The sequence below is a fragment of the Vipera berus genome (assembly GCF_964194415.1).
Source record: "Vipera berus genome assembly, chromosome: 5".
Taxonomy (NCBI): domain Eukaryota; kingdom Metazoa; phylum Chordata; class Lepidosauria; order Squamata; family Viperidae; genus Vipera; species Vipera berus.
This window is the reverse complement of record NC_138207.1, coordinates 11,842,131-11,858,228: the sequence shown is the minus strand read 5'-3', so window position 1 is coordinate 11,858,228 and position 16,098 is coordinate 11,842,131. Positions and strand designations below refer to the sequence as shown.

Below are 16,098 nucleotides of genomic sequence, written 5' to 3'. Positions count from 1 at the left end.
CAGACGTGTCAAACTCGTGACATCATGTGACGTCACACAACATATCAGGATGGCTTTGCCATTGCTGGCAATGGGGTGGGCGCGGCCTCCGGATGACGCGTCTGGCCCGCGGGCCAGCAATTTGACACACCTGCTTGAAATCATTCACACCATTTTTCTGGTTAGGCACAACCATCTTAAACTTTGTCATGTTAGCTTCAGCTCTATATTATTTGTTACAATGTTCACTGCAAAGCATTGGGGTTGTTAGCAAGTTGAGTCATGTGAATATAAAAAATATAGCTTACTACAAATAAAATTAATAATTGGTCATTTAACGGCCCAGTGAAAACGGCCGCAGCATTTTCAATGGGCAAATCAAGTTTTGACCATATGTATATATTTACTGCTGGCTCCCCTCTCTCAATCTAACCTACCTCACAGGGTTGTGTGTGTTTGTGTGTGTGTGGGGGGGAAATAAGAGGGGGAAGGAGTATCAGATATGTTTTCTGCCTTGAATGATTTATAAAAATAATAAAGGTGAATAAAAATTCTAAAATAAAATGAAGAATAAAGGATGCATCAGTACTATATATACTTAAATGAATCAAAACTTTTAATCTTTCTGGCTTAGAAGCAACGGGCATCTTAATTCAGTCGTCATATTTCAGGCTTTAGTAAAACCTAGTCCAATTGCATTTTTGGTCTAATTCTGATTCTCAGAATTTCAATTTCTATTTTATTTAAGGTCTATCCCAAAGATGTTCCACCTTGGCAACAGTAAGACCTGTGGACTTCAACTCCCAGAATTCCCCAGCCAGCCATGCTGGTTCAGGAATTCTGTGAATTGAAGTCCATGAGTCTTAAGTTGCCATAGTTGGGACACACCTAGTCTAGTCAGAGAATTGCAGACAATACCCAGTCCTTTTTGTTGCAGATGGCATTTATAACAGAAGTCAAAAGATTTTGCACTGGAGGCACAGATATAAACAACAACAACAACAAAAATCACAACAGGTATAGAGAAGTTTTATTTTGGTATTTCAAAAAATGAGCTTTCTGAGCTTACACAATATTTCCCACCTTAGTGTCCATTTGTAAGTAATGACCAAAATCAAAGCATTTGTATCATGTTTTCACTTACTGCAGCCCTCTAGTTATTCCTTTAGTCTTCTAGTCACTTTCAGCTCCATGTTAACTCTGAGACTGTGTGGCTAGAGTATTTTCCTGTAAACGCTTCTCTCTCCTTCGCTTCATCTGATCCTCCTTGTATTTCATGCGTAGCCTTTTCTCATATCCAAGTCTGTGGGATGAAACCGACCACCAGAGGTTACCGTGGAGTGGAAAAGCTATTTCTCTCCAATGTAAAGATAATAATAAAAAAATAACATTCACATTGTAAAGCATGCTACTATTACCTTATAAAAGGCTTGACATTTGGCAGGAAATAGAATCGTTTCCTCTTGTGCCTTGCGTTCATGTACCAGGGAATTGGCCATTCTCTGAAAGTATACCTACCAACAACAGATATGGGAAAAGTATTTTAAGAGAAAAAAGCGATCATCCGTTTGCAGAGAAATATACCTACAAACAATGTTTTCTTCTTCTTAAGTTCTCCCTTTCTGTCAACACAAAGAAAACCATCCTCTAGTGCAGGGGTCTTCAAACCTGGCCCTTTTATGACTTGTGGACTTCAACTCCCAGAATTCCTCAGCCAGGCACGCTGTCTAAGGAATTCTGGGAGTTGAAGTCCAAAAGTCATAAAAGGGCCAGGTTTGAAGACCTCTGCTCTAGTGTTTCTCTAACATTTTAAGATGTATGGATTTCAACTCCCAGAATTCGCCGGCCACTGTACTATGCTGGTTTTATTTGAAACTGCTTGAATTCATAGGCTTATAGTCAGAAGTACAAAAACATGTTCGGAAAATAGATGATCATTACCACATTTGTGCCTCAAAATATCCCTGTGAAGTGACAATGGATTGACAGCTTGTTATTGGGGAAAAAACAAAAAACACCCTTCTTGGAACAGGAGCCCCTGACCCATGGGCTGCAGATCAGTACCGGACTGTGGCCCACTAGGAACTGCTCTGTGCAAGTGAGTGAAACTTCACATGTGCATGCACGGGGATCTAGTTAGTGCATGAAAGCACCGCCCCCCCCCCCCCCCCGTCCCTCCCCTCTACGTTCATGGAACAATTGTTTTCCACAGAACTGGTCCCCGGTTCCAAAAGGTTGGGGACCGCTACCCTTACAAATGTGAAGAGATATATATGTGCGCGCGCGCACACACACACACACACACACACACACACACACAGCAGTGCTCCAGGATGCAAGTTTGTTGCAATTCCTACTTCTGGATCCTAGCTGTTTAGTGCTTACCACAACCAGATAACACATTTTCCTGCTTGGTTCTCTCTTACAGTCTTTCACTGAACCTGGAAAATTATTAGTAGATCAAACTTAGCATTCATTTGATATTTCCCAAATACGCCACAGATCTAATGTGCCAGTTTACCAAATAATACGCCCAAGGAAATCGTGTCTCCATTCGCCTGGCCATTCCTTCTCTTGGCCAGTCTGCAAAAGTCGCAAAGCGTCTTCCCGTTCCTGAATGACCTGGTCCATTCTTTCCATAGATTTTTTTACCTAAGGGATATAAATCAGAAGTGGGCTGTGCAACAGGTAGAACTCATATATTCAGACACTGCAGTAAACTATGGCTTTGCCTTAATATGAGGGAAACCATCCAGAATTACTCTTTACAAATGAAAGAATACCTTTCTTGAATTCCTATCTAAGTTAACACCCACTGATATAGACAGGGGTACATAAAGCAAAACTTCTCAGTAAAGATTTGGTTTCTTTTATCATTGAACTTTTATTTGCAGATCTATTCATTAACTTTACACCCACCCCCATATAGGTAAAGGTAAAGGTTCCCCCGCACATGCGTGCTAGTCGTTTCCGACTCTAGGGGCCGGTGCTCATCTCCGTTTCAAAGCCAAAGAGCCAGTAATTGTCCGAGGACGTCTCCATGGTCATGTGGCCGGCATGACTAGACGCCAAAGGCGCACGGAACGCTGTTACCTTCCCACCGTAGTGGTCCCTATTTTTCTACTTGCATTTTTACATGCTTTCTAACTGCTAGGTTGGCAGAAGCTGGGACAAGTAACAGGCGCTCACTCTGCTACGCGGCACTCGGGATTTGACCCGCCAAACTGCCGACCTTCTGATCGACAAGCTCAGCGTCCTAACCCACTGAGCCACCGCGTCCCTTCACCCCCATATACTGAAAGCTTATTTTTCTCTCCTGAAATCTTGCTTCATTTATTTTCCCCATATAACATTTACATTAAAACAAATCAGAATTAAATGAGTCATTAAAAACAGCATTTTGGACAGGGGGTCAAGCAGCCTTCCTCTCTATCACAATCACTTGAATTGCAAAACTGGATATATCTAGTTCAGGGGTAGGCAACCTCGGCTCTTTTATGACTCATGGACTTCAACTCCCAGAATTCCTGAGTCAGCTGACTCAGGAATTCTTGGAGTTGAAGTCCATGAGTCATAAAAGAGCCGAGGTTGCCGACCCCTGGTCTAGTTTAACTAAATTGCAGGATCTAGATACGTGTAGTCTAATGAAGAGAAGGACTAGGAATGACACGAAAGCATTCTTCCAATATCTGAGGGGCTGTCATAGACAAGAGGGGGATAACCTCTTCTCCCAAACACCTGAAGGCAGGACAAGAAGCAATGGATGGAAACTAATCAAGGAGAGAAGCAACCTGGAACTAAGGAGAAATTTCCTGAGAGTGAGAACAGTTAATCAGTGGAACGACCTGCCTCCAGAAGTTGTGGGTGCTCCACCATTGAATGTTTCTAAGAGATTGGACAGCCATTTATCTGGAATGGTATAGGGTCTCCTGCCTGGGCGGGGGGCGGGGAAGGTGATTAGAAAACCACCAAAGTCCCTTCTAGTCTGTTATTCTCTATTCTGAATCTAGCTCTGTGCCTAGATCAGATGTTTTTCAGCAAGGAGCAGCTCAGGAATTAATATAGTTTCTGTGTGACTTGCAGGTTCTTTAGAGAACCAGATAACCAGAAATATCTTCTCCACTGGCTGCCAAGTTCCATAGAATCAGCACACCTGACAAACTACAAGGCAAAATTAGCAGATCAGAAGGACATCTTGGAATTAAGAACATTTAACGGCTTCCTGGAGCTCATCTCCAGGAATAAAAATAAATCTCATACCTACAGTAAATCACATAAAACAGTCGTGTGTATTTATTCTCGATCTTGAACACAGAACATGTAATTGCCACTGACATTCCCGACTCTATTTTACCTTTTCCAATCTTTCTGGGCTCGGCATTGGCTCTGCCACCCGTTTTGCTTCTTGTTCTAATGTTAAAAGCATATTTCGCTCTTTTAGCAGGACATACCTGAGAAAGAGAATTTATTAGCAAGTTAAATTACATTGTTAGACAACATAATGATTCTCAATAAGAAATGGGAGATAGATTTAGGATAGATTAAACTGTTAAAACTTATAAAGGATTAAATGTAATACTATATTTGAATACTTGAAACACACAAAAACATTCTTCTTGGAAAAATGTTGTTCTTGTTTCAATCATTGGGGAACCCATTTTTCCTTTTTTGATTGAGACACCAGATCCGAAAGTTTGAGAATAGCTAAGTTTCATCTTAGTGCTTTTCTACTGAGCTGCAACTGATCACATATTTTAATTAAACGCAAATAAAATGGTACTGCATCACAGCAATACTAATTGAAATATCAATATAACGGTAATCATATTAGTTACGTAAGAAAATTATTCTTATTAGATGCAGCTGAACTTTGTTGTACATTCATTGCAGAATGTGAAATTCTGCTAGCTATCATCACCTGCTGCTTCCAGAACATCGTTCTCCCTCTGAGTTGCTCAAAGATGCAATGACAGGAGAAGCTACACCAGGTAGAATTTCTCCACTAGTTTAACTTTCAGATCTGCCAGCCCTCTGCCTGCATTAGCTCCTTCTTCTAGCCTTCTCCCTCCTTCCAATCCACCACTTATGTCCCTTCCATCCTATTTTCATCTCTCTTTTCTTCTATGTCTCCACTATTTTATATTTTCCTTATATTCCTGTCCTATGGGTTTTTGCCTTTCTAAACGTTCTTCCTTTAGGCTCGTTTTACTCTTTATGTGCGCTCCTTAAGATATTTTTGCACTTCAGCATTTAGGTTTCCTCACTCTTGTCCCTTTTCAACTTAAACCCTCTGCTCTCTACATGGGGCTGCCCTTGAGGACCACTCGGAGGCTTCAACTGGTGCAGAATGCGGCCGCGCGAGTTGTGATGGGGGTCTCCCGATACTCCCATGTAACACCTCTACTCCGCGAGCTGCATTGGCTTCCGGTTGCCCTCTGGGTGAAATTCAAGGTGCTGGTCATCACCTATAAAGCCCTACATGGCTTGGGTCCGGGGTATCTGAGGGAACACCTGCTGCCGGCATCAAGTTCCCTTCGTCCAGTGCGCTCCCACAGGGAGGGTCTTCTCAGGGTGCCACCGGTAAGAGATTACCGGCGGGTAACACCCAGGGATAGGGCCTTCTCAGTGGGGGCGCCTGCCCTTTGGAACCAGCTGCCAGTGGAGCTGAGGACTGCCCCCGACCTCCGTTCATTCCGCCGGGGCCTGAAGACCTGGCTCTTCGAGCTCTCTGGCCCAGGCTGAGGATTAATTTATTTTAATCGGGGTTTTATTTGTACAGGGATAAATTTAATCTTTTTTAAACTTGGTTTTTAACTTTTGTATTTTTGGTTTTTAATTCCCTGTAAACCGCCCTGAGTCCTCCGGGAAAGGGCGGTATATAAATGTAATAAATAAAATAAATAAATAAATAAATAAATTTATACTTCATTTCCCATGTTTTTCACCTTTAAAAAAAATGTAAGGAGTCCTCAACTTACAACCACAATTGAGCCCAATGTTTCTGTGGCTAAGTGAGATAGTTGAGTTTTGCCCCATTTTACAACCTTTCTTGCCACAGTTGTTAAGTGAATCGTTGTAGTTGTTAAGATAGTAACCCAGCTGTAAAGTGAATCTGGCTTCCCCATTGAGTTTGCTTGTCAGAAAGTCGCAAAAGGCGATCACATGGCTCCAGGACACTACAACCATCATAAATATGAGCCAGTGGCCATGTATCCAAATTTTGATCCCACGATCATGGGGAAGCTGCAATAGTTGCAAGTGTGAAAAACGGTCATGTCACTTTTTTTTCAGTGCCACTGTAACTTCAAACGGTCACTGAATGAAAAGTTGTAAGTTGAGGACTACCTTTATTGCCCATTCTGAAACCTTCTCCTATACCTCATGCCCTTTTCTCTTACCATTTGTGACTTAAAACCTGTGTAAAATTCCAGCCAAATGAATAATTTTTTATTGACGTATTTATTACGTTTAAAATGTGCTAGGACTTCAGGAGGTGAAGCCAACATATCCTTAGTTCTTTCTCCTTCAGTTTTTCCCCATAGCAATCCCATGACATTGGTTGGGCTGACGGAGTGTTCAACTCAGTCATCTGGTCACCTTTTGCAGCTAAGGATGGACTCGAACTGGATTTTCCTGGCCCTACTCCAACCTCTGAAGTACTATACCACACAGTCTCTCCAATGATACTTCCCTCAGAAAATCTGAGCTACAAACTTCTAGTTTTTCTGAATATCTAGAGACACGACAAGAGCAAAAGGCTTTGTGGTTGCAAATGAAATCTAAAACGTATTTTTGAAGTGGGTAAGCAGTTCTTCAAATCACTCGTCACAAGGAAAGGACAGGCCTCTTAAGCCATACAAAGAAACACTCACCAAAGCTTATGCAAATCGTCGTTGCTTTTGCCTCGAAGTTGTTCGACAGTCCAGGAATCTCCTGTGGAAGACACAAAGCAAAGTAGAACAAGAACATTTTCCTGAAAGCCTCATGATCTTAAGACTATACTAATTTTACTCTGTGCTGATTAAGTGGAAATATTGGTAGCTATTCGAAGGTTTTCTTTTAAAAGCTGCATATTCTGAAATCTAGAGTCCAACACTACTTATATTTTATATTGCTTCTTCTGCTAAATAGGGGACTCTTTTCAGTTTGCTGTTTTTCTGTTGTTTTATTTAACTATTCTATATTATCTATATGGCAGGTGGAGCTACCCACTGAACATTGGTAATTGCAGCTTTCACCAGAGCCACTCAAAACAAATCAACAAAAATAATTTATAACATACATTTTGCGTGCAGGAGAACTTTAAAAAATGTAAAGCATATTAAAATCAGGAAAAGGGCTATGAAATTATTTAGGGCAATATAGAACATTTTTACTTATGCATAAATAAATCCAAAACATACAATACAAATAGCTGTAATCCATTTTTTGATTTTTATTTAAAGGCATAGATGGTCTGACAATCAGACTTACGGATGAAATATCCACTTTTGGGGGGAAAAATGGATTCTATGAGCAGCAATTTTTACAAATTGACGCTCAACATGCACTGTTGCTGAATCTCTTATTGTTGTTGTCTTATTTACAAGGGTATCTTACCTGATTTAACCTCTTTTCCCCAGTTTTTGGGGTCATCAAAAAATTCCTCCAACCCATTTCGAGATACTGACGTATGCAGCAACACAGAACGGGGACAAATCTTCACTTCTGTAAACTTTTTTGGCCAATCACCAACGATACCTCTGAATGAAAAAACGGTCAGAATTGTTTTAACAACATTTTAAGCATATACAAAAGTCAGATTTGGTCCCAGAAGGGTTTCCCCCCCCCCCTTAGGTAACATGTACATTCAAAGTATTTCTTTTGATAAAATACTATCTAGTTTCAGAAGCACCAATGGCATTATTGTCAGTCACTTGGCTAAAACCTATTCTCTCTAGTTAAATTGTTCAGGTTTTACAGGTAGTTCTTGACTTACAAACACATCTGAGCCCAAAATTTCTGTCACTAAGTGAGGCAGTTGTTAAGTGAGTTTTGCCCCATTTCAAAACCTTCCTTGCCAGTTGTTAAATGAACCACTGCAGTTTTTAAGATAGTAACCCGGTGTAAGGTGGACTCCCCATTGCCTTTGGTTGTCAGAAGGTTGCAAAAGGTGGTCACACGATACTACAACTGTCATAAATATGAGTCCGTTGTCAAATGTCAGAATTTTGGTCACGTGACCACGGGGATGCCGCAACACTTGTATGACTAAAAAACGGTCATAAGTCACTTTTTTCAGTGCCACTGTTGGAATGGTCACTAAACAAACAGTTGTTAAGTCGAGGACTACCTATATTTATTTAACTGAGGCAGGGGTAGGCAACCTTGGCTCTTTTATGACTCGTGGACTTCAACTCCCAGAATTCCTGAGCCAGCATGGCTGGCTCAGGAATTCTGGGAGTTGAAGTCCACGAGTCATAAAAGAGCCAAGGTTGCCTACCCTGAACTGAGGGAACCTGAATGGTTTTAAATAGAAGAACCAGACCCTGGCATTACCAATTTTTCCCCCTAGTTAGCTCGTATTTTCACGAGGTTTACATTATCAAGGCCAGTTTTCCAGAGAAGCTTCAATCCTATTATATGCATCTTTCCCAAAATGCATTTCCTGGCCAGAGAGGCTCCACTCTTCGCCATCATTGGCAAGGACAGCACTTTCTCCAGCAAGGCCTCAAAGCCAATTTGCAACCCTGGCTCTTTCCCCGCTCGACAGGACCCTCACCTGGAGGCCGAAGCCGTCGCACCGCCTCGACTCGCGCCGGTCACCTGAAGCACCGTGGATAACCGTCGGCAAACCCCCGTCAGCGCCATGACGCCTCCGCCGTCTTCCCATAAGGCCCTTCCTCGGCATTCGATGAAGCCCCTCTAGCCCGTTTCCTTCTCGGTGGTACTTTCTTACCGCCCCCCCCCGCCGCCCGGTGCAAAGATGGCGGCGGCGCGACTTCAGCAGTGAGCGTCGCGGCAAAGGACGACGGCGAGCTTCACGGCTCGCGGCTTTGCCCCATCCAGAGATGGCGGCCATGAGTCTCTTGCTGCGAACGGCGGCCAGGACCGGGGTCCGGCAGCCGCTGACCTTGTCCGCGTGTCTCGGGCGGATTGCCTTGCTGGGCCCCAGTGCCAATCGCTCCGGAGTGATCGGTAGGGACGGGCTTGGGTGGCAGGAGATGCTCGGCGACTTCCCTTCCAATTGACCTTGGAAGCGGACAGAGCGGGGAAGGATGTCGAGATGCCCCTGAAGGTGGCGGGGGAGTGCCCTTCCTCTTGCAGGAGCTTCACCTGTTGAGTTTCTGCCTGTGGTGCAGTAGGATTGAAAACATGGGAGTGGGACTAGCCACAATCTCAGAAACGAAAGTGAGAGCCTGAGCCAACGTTGGTTTTCTAGTCCAACATCGGTTTATTTATTAGATTTCCACCCGCTTTTCCTTCGGGAGCTCCTAATTTTTCCTTCACAACAGCCTTGTGAGGTAGGTTGGCGGAGCTCCTGAGTCCTCGTCAAAATGCGTTTTCTTTCGAAGCTGTGCTCAGATTATAAGGAGCTGATGTTCCTGGCCCTGTTTCTTTTTAAATGTATATTATGAGTAAAGAAAACTGACATTCAAGGTGGCCAAAGAAAGACAGATCTAGATGCCAACAAAATACAGGAAGTCCTTGATTTACAACAGTTCACTTAATGACTGTTTAAAGTTACAAGGCACTGAAAAAAGTGACTTATTACCGTTTTTCACACTTAGAACTTGCAGTATCCACATAGTAATGTGATCTAAAATCAGATGCTTAGCAACTGGTTCATATTTATGATGGTTGCAGTGTCCTAGGGTCATATGATGACTTTTTGTGATATTCTGACAAGCAAAGTCAGCAGGGAAGTCAGATCACTATGGCAAGAAAGATCATAGAATGGGGCAAAACTCACTTAACGAAAGTCGCTTATCAATAAATATTTGGGGTTCAATTTGGTCATAAGTTGAGGACTACCTGTATACTGTAAGCTTTACAACTTTGCTATTACGTAATGATTGTTGGCACCCCAGATCTAGTAACCCTAATGTGAGCATTCCAACCAAGCACCTTTCTTTGTGAAACACAAAGAATTACAAGAATTTCTCATTCATGTGGAACAGAATTGGATAGGTTCCCCTATTGCAGAATAGCTGTGTGTGATAGGCATCCTGAAAAATAAGACAACAATTTCAGAACTTTTTTGCGTTCTGAAAAGATTGCAGAAATAACTGTTGACTTGTATTAAAATGCCAATTTAATTTTTCAGTTTCACTGCGCCATGCCAGCGAGACAAAAAAGATGTTGTTCATCAAAACAACACGGTTTTATGATCACCGGTTTCTGAGATTACTGGTAAGTTTAGGATTAAGGTCTGGAAAAAAGAGCAGAGAAAGAAAAACAGTTTTAGATGGCGTGAAAAGAAGTATAGTCTTCAAATCATAGGAATGACTAGTTTCAGTTTATTCCATTTTTATCCAGTACTATCTTAATGCTGGGCACCATACTTTAAGAAGGATTTGGAGACCTGGCCCAGATGCCAAGTGGATTGACAGAGGAATAACAATTAAATGTTGTGGAAAGAGGTTGAAGGAGTTGTTAATGTTTTTCTAAGAAGGCTGAGGTAACAGTAACAATAGTAACAGTAACAATGCAGTACAACAGACTTGAAAGGACCATAGAGATCCTCTAGTCTAGTCCAACCCCTCTGCTCAAGACCCTATACCAGGGGTCTTCAAACTTGGCCCTTTTATGACTTGTGGACTTCAACAGGCATGCTGGCTGAGGAATTCTGGGAGTTGAAGTCCACAAGTCATAAAAGGGCCAAATTTGAAGACCCCTGCCTTATACCATTTCAAACAAATGGCTGTTGAGTCTCCAAAACCCACAACTTCTCCAGGTAAGCTGTTCCACTGGTTGTTCTCACTGTCAAGCAATTTCTCCTTAGTTCTAGTTTGGATCTCTCTTTGACAAGTTTCTCTCCGTTATTTCTTGTCCTGCCCTCAGGTGCTTTGGAGAAAAGGTTTTCCTCTCTGGCAGCTCCTGAAAGATTGGAAGACTGCTATCATGTCGCCCCTAGTCTTTAATTAGCCTTTGTTAGACTAGACATGCCCAGTTCCTGCAATTGCATTCATTACATGTTTCCATTCCCCTAATCATCTTTGTTACTGTGTACTCTGCACTCTTTCTAGAGTCTCAGCATCTTTAGAAAGAGTGTTATGGGGTGTTATTTTAGCTTTCTTCAAATACCTGAAATGTCGCACAAAAGAAAGGTCTTTTCCCCCCTCTATTGGACACCCAAAATCATGCACACCTAAAAAGCAGATTCCGTATGTATTTTAAGAAAGCCTCTCATGTAGAATGGTTTGATAGTGGATCTAATTATTCTGAGAAGTGATAAACTCTCCTTACCAGAGGTATTAAAGAGCAGACAAATTAGCCATTTGACAAGGATACTTTAATTTAGACTCCTTTCTTGCTCTGGGGCCATAAATAAAATAAATGAAATGAATTTGGATTCCTATACTGAACCATACTTTCTAAGTGTTCCTAACATCTCATTGCATTTAATCCTTCAGTGATCCTGAAAATTGAGGGAGTTTTCTTGCATATAAGTCAGAGTGGGAGAAAAGTATACTAATAATAATTCAGCTGCTAGGTACATAAAAGAGTGAAAAAATTGTGGGCTTGCTTTGTACTGACTTTGCTGTCCCCCCTCCTTTTTTTAAAAAACAGAATTGGTATACTCTGTTAACTGGAATTCCGGTGCTACTTATTGTAGCCTTTGTTAATATCTTTATTGGTAAGTACTTCCGCACCTTAGAATCTTTTGTTCTGTTTTGTACTGCTGAATATTGCAGATAACTATTATCATTTCTGATTGCTGTTTCAGTGGTATTGGATTAATTCTGTTTTCCCTGGATAAGACAAGAACCATCAGCTAAATGTTTATGGAGATTCTGTCATCCACATCATAGTTGTTCCAAAGGTGCTTTTTCCAAAAAGGCGACTGGACTTTCTTGGGGTTTTTTTTCCCTTTGAAAACATTTCGTCTCTCATCCAAGATGCTTCTTCAGTTCTACCTGACTGGTAGAGAATGAAAGGATTTATAGTGAAATATTTCCAAAGGCGGCGGACGGGGGGAACCAAGAAAGTCTGTGTGCCTTTTGGAAAAAGAACCTTTGGGAAGAACCATCAGCACATCCATTTCCATTATGTATCCTCCAGATATATGGACTTTAAATCAATTCCCTTGTACTTTTAGAAATTTCAGTCGAATTAATTACCAGCTTGATGAGGGCTGAGCTCCAGAATTTTTTAAAAAGCCTCTGAGAAAATGTTTCCTGTTTTTCTGCTTTTTCGTGGTTTATGAAATTGATAATGGACTACATCATGTTGCACCTTTATGGCTCTCTTTATTATAATAAGGTTTAGCTTAATTAAATCTAAAACTTCAAAGTGCTTTTTTTATTTGTTTGCGTCTTTTTTATGCTGCGGCCTAAAGTTGCTTTCTTAATTATGTCCTATTGTGATATTTCCTGATTGCGAAGTTCCCTTTTCCTTTGGATAATCTTGTCATTCTTCTGTTTCCAGCCCCAACTTCAGATATATCTGATAATCCACAAATGTATTAAATTGGTGCTGCTCTTTGGTATTTCCCTGCATCATAGCTTTAAAGGAGTTTATGGTTTTTAAGCTCGTTAAATGGCTTTATGTTTTGTTGTAATCGTTCTTTTTTAATTTATTAGAAATGCTTTCAATTGTCTCCCTCTTTAGAATCATTTTTTAAAAAAATATGAATTAAAATGGTAACACAAAGATCATGATTGGCATGGTACAAAATGTGAATTGAAACATCAAAAGAAAGTATTGCATAATCTTTGATGTGTAAAAATACAAGACATCTTACATATTTTATTTTAAAATAGCTGTGGAAACTATTCACCATTGACCGGTGAATAAATATGCATTCAATAGGATTACAAATGTAGGATTTATTCTCCCGTTAGGCTGATAATAAATTGTGACTGGCAACATTTGTTGACTTCACGTTCTTCCATCAGTATCTTTTTTACACGTCTGTTGCAAACTTAAACATAATGACCTTGCCTCTGCTTAGGTGAAGCTGAATTGGCTGAGATCCCAGAAGGTTATATTCCAAACCATTGGGAGTATTATAAGGTAAGTACAAAACTTGAAGAAAAAAAAAATGTGAATTTTGTAAGTCAGCCTTAGGAGAATAAAGCTCTTGGAAGTATAGATTTGGCAAATTTGTAATTGTTTTCATGTTTTTATTCTCCAATTTGCTATAATGATTATGAAGGAATGTTATATGACAACGCTGCAGCGAACCTGGCTGCTCGATTTCAGTTGCCACAAGAATGGGGGGGGAAGGGTGATGGGGTTTTTATGCTAGTCTAAAGAATTCTGTGTCCTGTGGGAACCAAGGTCATTCCTGTTCGTTAGACTGGGGGCTGAGCATTATGTTAGAAAGCCCACCAAAGTATTGGGCAACGTAGTTGATTGCATGTGGGAAGTTTTAACTTTGTAATATTGTAACTTTTAGGAGGGAACTGTAGTCTTGGTTTCACTTTTGACCATGCCGATACTTTGTAACCAATAAACACATTCTTAGAGGAAAACTCGAGCCTTGGGAGTTCTGTTTTAATTGGTCTCATCTATCGGAAGCATTACATTATAATTATGTGTATGCATGAGGTTATTAAGAATCGCAACTGGATGAATTTCTAGAGAACCTGCTTTCATTTAAACCAAGAACCTAGTAACGCCTCTGCATGGTGACCTATGGCATATGAGAAACGTCAGAGGAAATATTGGAAGCTGACATTGGGGTGGCTGTGAAAAGCACTATAGTTAATGGAAGGTAGATTGCAGACTTCTGTTTTTTCAAAGTTTTTGGACGTTGGTCCGACCAGTTGATGCCGGTAGCTTGCTTCTGCGAGCAAAATGCAACAGTGGTGATCATAATTATTTTGTAATGCCCGCTTTGGTTTTCCTTCCAGCATCCTATAAGTCGGTGGATTGCACGCTACATCCATGATCCCCCTGAAAAGGAATATGAAAAGCAAATGGCTAGGTTACATATTGAATATGAAAAAAAGAAATTAAGGTAGGATAAATTAGAAATGTACCTGTGCTTTCCCCCCCGTTTCTTAACAAAAATATTGAACAATTGTTTCAGGTGGGAGCTAGAAGCTCAGCACTGTTTTGTTTATTTAGTTACCACTTAGTTGTTTAATGCAGTTCCATCCCATCTTTCCCTCTAGAAGCTCAAGACAATACATAAGGGGAGGACCAAATATTAAATGATAAAGGGAACAATAGATGTCATCATGTATTATATCATATTTTGCTTTTCCTATCATCCAGATATTCCCTTTTCTCCTCTTCCTTTCTTTCTGTGTAAAGAATACGGATATCATCATATATTATCATCCTACAGTACAGGGAGTCCTCAGTTTATGCCAAGTGAGCCCAACATTTCTATGGCTAAGTAAGATAGTTGTTAAGTGAGGTTTTGCCCCATTTTCTGACCTTTCTTGCCATAGTTGTCAATCATTGCAGTTATTAAGTGAGTAACATGGTTGTTAAGTGAATCTGGATTCCCCATTAACTCTGCTTGCCAGGTCGTCACAAAAGATGAACACGGGACTCTGGGATTCTGTAACCATCATCAGTACATGCCAGTTGCCAAGAGTCTCAAGTTTTGATCACTTGGCAGTGTGGAAAAAAGTCATAAAGTCACTTTTTTCAGAATCGTTGTTACTTAAAATGGCCACTAAATGCTTGTAAGCTGCAGACTACCTGTTCTTTTCTTTCCTGATTCACCAACTCATTAAAGCAACCGCATCTCTATTCAGACTGGAGAGGAAACTGTCTGAAAGCCAACCACGGGATAGAGTTTATCCCTTCCTGATAGATATGGAGCAGTAGGAAACCTTAAGTCTATAATTTAGTCTGGCTTCCCCCAGTTGGGTTGCTTTAAAGGGGCAGGGACTTTAGGCCTTAGATTTTTTTGAGCAGTGGCCATGCTTCCTGTGGAATTCTGGAAGTCCATATGATTGGCGGTCAACCAGGTTGGGGCAAGGAGCTTAGTAAAAGGAACACAGGTATCCAGTAGCACATAATTTTCCATCTCTGCCTGTCCAACACAGTCCATTTTCTGTGCCACTGAAATATAATCACGTGGCTAATGTTAAAAAATATTATTTCACAGTTTCTTTTTTCTCTTTCCTCTCCTTTTCTTTAACAGGACATTGGAAGCAGAAGCAAATAAATTGATGTTCCACAGGGGGGATGGAGCGTGGCATCACTTTGAAACCCCAGGCACGTCTATGATTGATTATTCTCCTAAAGCAAGACCTGATTTCTGAGCATTTCAGCTGGAATCTCCAGCAGGCATCCCTGCAGGGCAGTTAAAATGTGTAATGTATACCTAACTTAAATCAAAATGTGTGCTGCCCAGAATAGTCACAAAGTTGGGCGGCCTTACATGTGTAATTAAATAAATACACGTTCTGATTCAGTAACCCCTTGTACTAGCTGTAATCCTTTCCCCCCACCCCATTTGCTGTATCTTTTTTATGTGTGTACTCCAGAATAAACCCCATTCGGTTCTATATAGCTCCCTACAAGCTTCTGATTTCATTTATATTCTGCCTTTTATTCCAGAGCACAGAGGCGTAGCTTAGTCAGTTGGGCCAAGAAAATAATTGGCCCAGATCAACCAGCTGAGTGACTTTGGGCCGGTCCCTCTCTCTCAGCCCAATTCACCTCACAGGATTATTGTTGTGGGGAAAATAGGAAGAGGAAGGGGTGTTGGATTTGTTCGCCTCGAGTTACTTGTTAAAATAATAAGGCCTTCATCCTTGACACCATGTAGAATCCTTTGGGACAGAGCACTAGAAATTAGAACGGGCATGAGAAGTAAGTTTTATTTTGAGAGTGCCAGTTTCTTGCCTTGTCATCGTCACTGTGAAACTTCCAATACAGTTATTAAAGTATACATGAATCGATTTTTTTTATTATGCGCCATCAAGTTGTTTTCAACTCCTAGTGACT

The 16,098-nt window shown here is 41.0% G+C and overlaps 2 protein-coding genes across 2 annotated transcripts; one reads left to right on the top strand and one right to left on the bottom strand.

Annotated features, from left to right (window-relative positions):
- Positions 1 to 987: 987 nt before the first annotated feature.
- On the bottom strand, positions 988 to 8,866 carry MRPL47 (mitochondrial ribosomal protein L47). The gene is made up of 7 exons (XM_081329786.1): positions 8,741 to 8,866; positions 7,579 to 7,721; positions 6,852 to 6,912; positions 4,334 to 4,430; positions 2,501 to 2,631; positions 1,398 to 1,493; positions 988 to 1,282 (listed from the first exon to the last, which is right to left on the bottom strand). Exons 1-7 carry the CDS (start codon positions 8,827 to 8,829, stop codon positions 1,174 to 1,176), a joined length of 726 nt encoding a protein of 241 aa, XP_081185912.1. The 5' UTR covers positions 8,830 to 8,866; the 3' UTR covers positions 988 to 1,173.
- A 43-nt stretch (positions 8,867 to 8,909) lies between these two features.
- NDUFB5 (NADH:ubiquinone oxidoreductase subunit B5) lies at positions 8,910 to 15,660 on the top strand. The gene is made up of 6 exons (XM_081329787.1): positions 8,910 to 9,156; positions 10,286 to 10,371; positions 11,752 to 11,818; positions 13,136 to 13,197; positions 14,040 to 14,146; positions 15,290 to 15,660. Exons 1-6 carry the CDS (start codon positions 9,030 to 9,032, stop codon positions 15,408 to 15,410), a joined length of 570 nt encoding a protein of 189 aa, XP_081185913.1. The 5' UTR covers positions 8,910 to 9,029; the 3' UTR covers positions 15,411 to 15,660.
- The last annotated feature ends 438 nt before the right edge of the window (positions 15,661 to 16,098 follow it).

What these genes read in the sequence shown, in the direction of transcription:
- NDUFB5 (XM_081329787.1), top strand. Translation starts at nt 9,030, where the DNA reads ATGGCGGCCATGAGTCTCTTGCTGCGAACGGCGGCCAGGACCGGGGTC. An exon ending in CAATCGCTCCGGAGTGATCG is followed by an intron (nt 9,157 to 10,285) that starts GTAGGGACGGGC and finishes TTAATTTTTCAG; the next exon opens with TTTCACTGCGCCATGCCAGC. An exon ending in TATGAAAAAAAGAAATTAAG is followed by an intron (nt 14,147 to 15,289) that starts GTAGGATAAATT and finishes TTTCTTTAACAG; the next exon opens with GACATTGGAAGCAGAAGCAA.
- MRPL47 (XM_081329786.1), bottom strand. Translation starts at nt 8,829, where the DNA reads ATGGCGCTGACGGGGGTTTGCCGACGGTTATCCACGGTGCTTCAGGTG. An exon ending in GACGATTTGCATAAGCTTTG is followed by an intron (nt 4,431 to 6,851) that starts GTGAGTGTTTCT and finishes TCTCTTTCTCAG; the next exon opens with GTATGTCCTGCTAAAAGAGC. An exon ending in GCCCAGAAAGATTGGAAAAG is followed by an intron (nt 2,632 to 4,333) that starts GTAAAATAGAGT and finishes TATATCCCTTAG; the next exon opens with GTAAAAAAATCTATGGAAAG.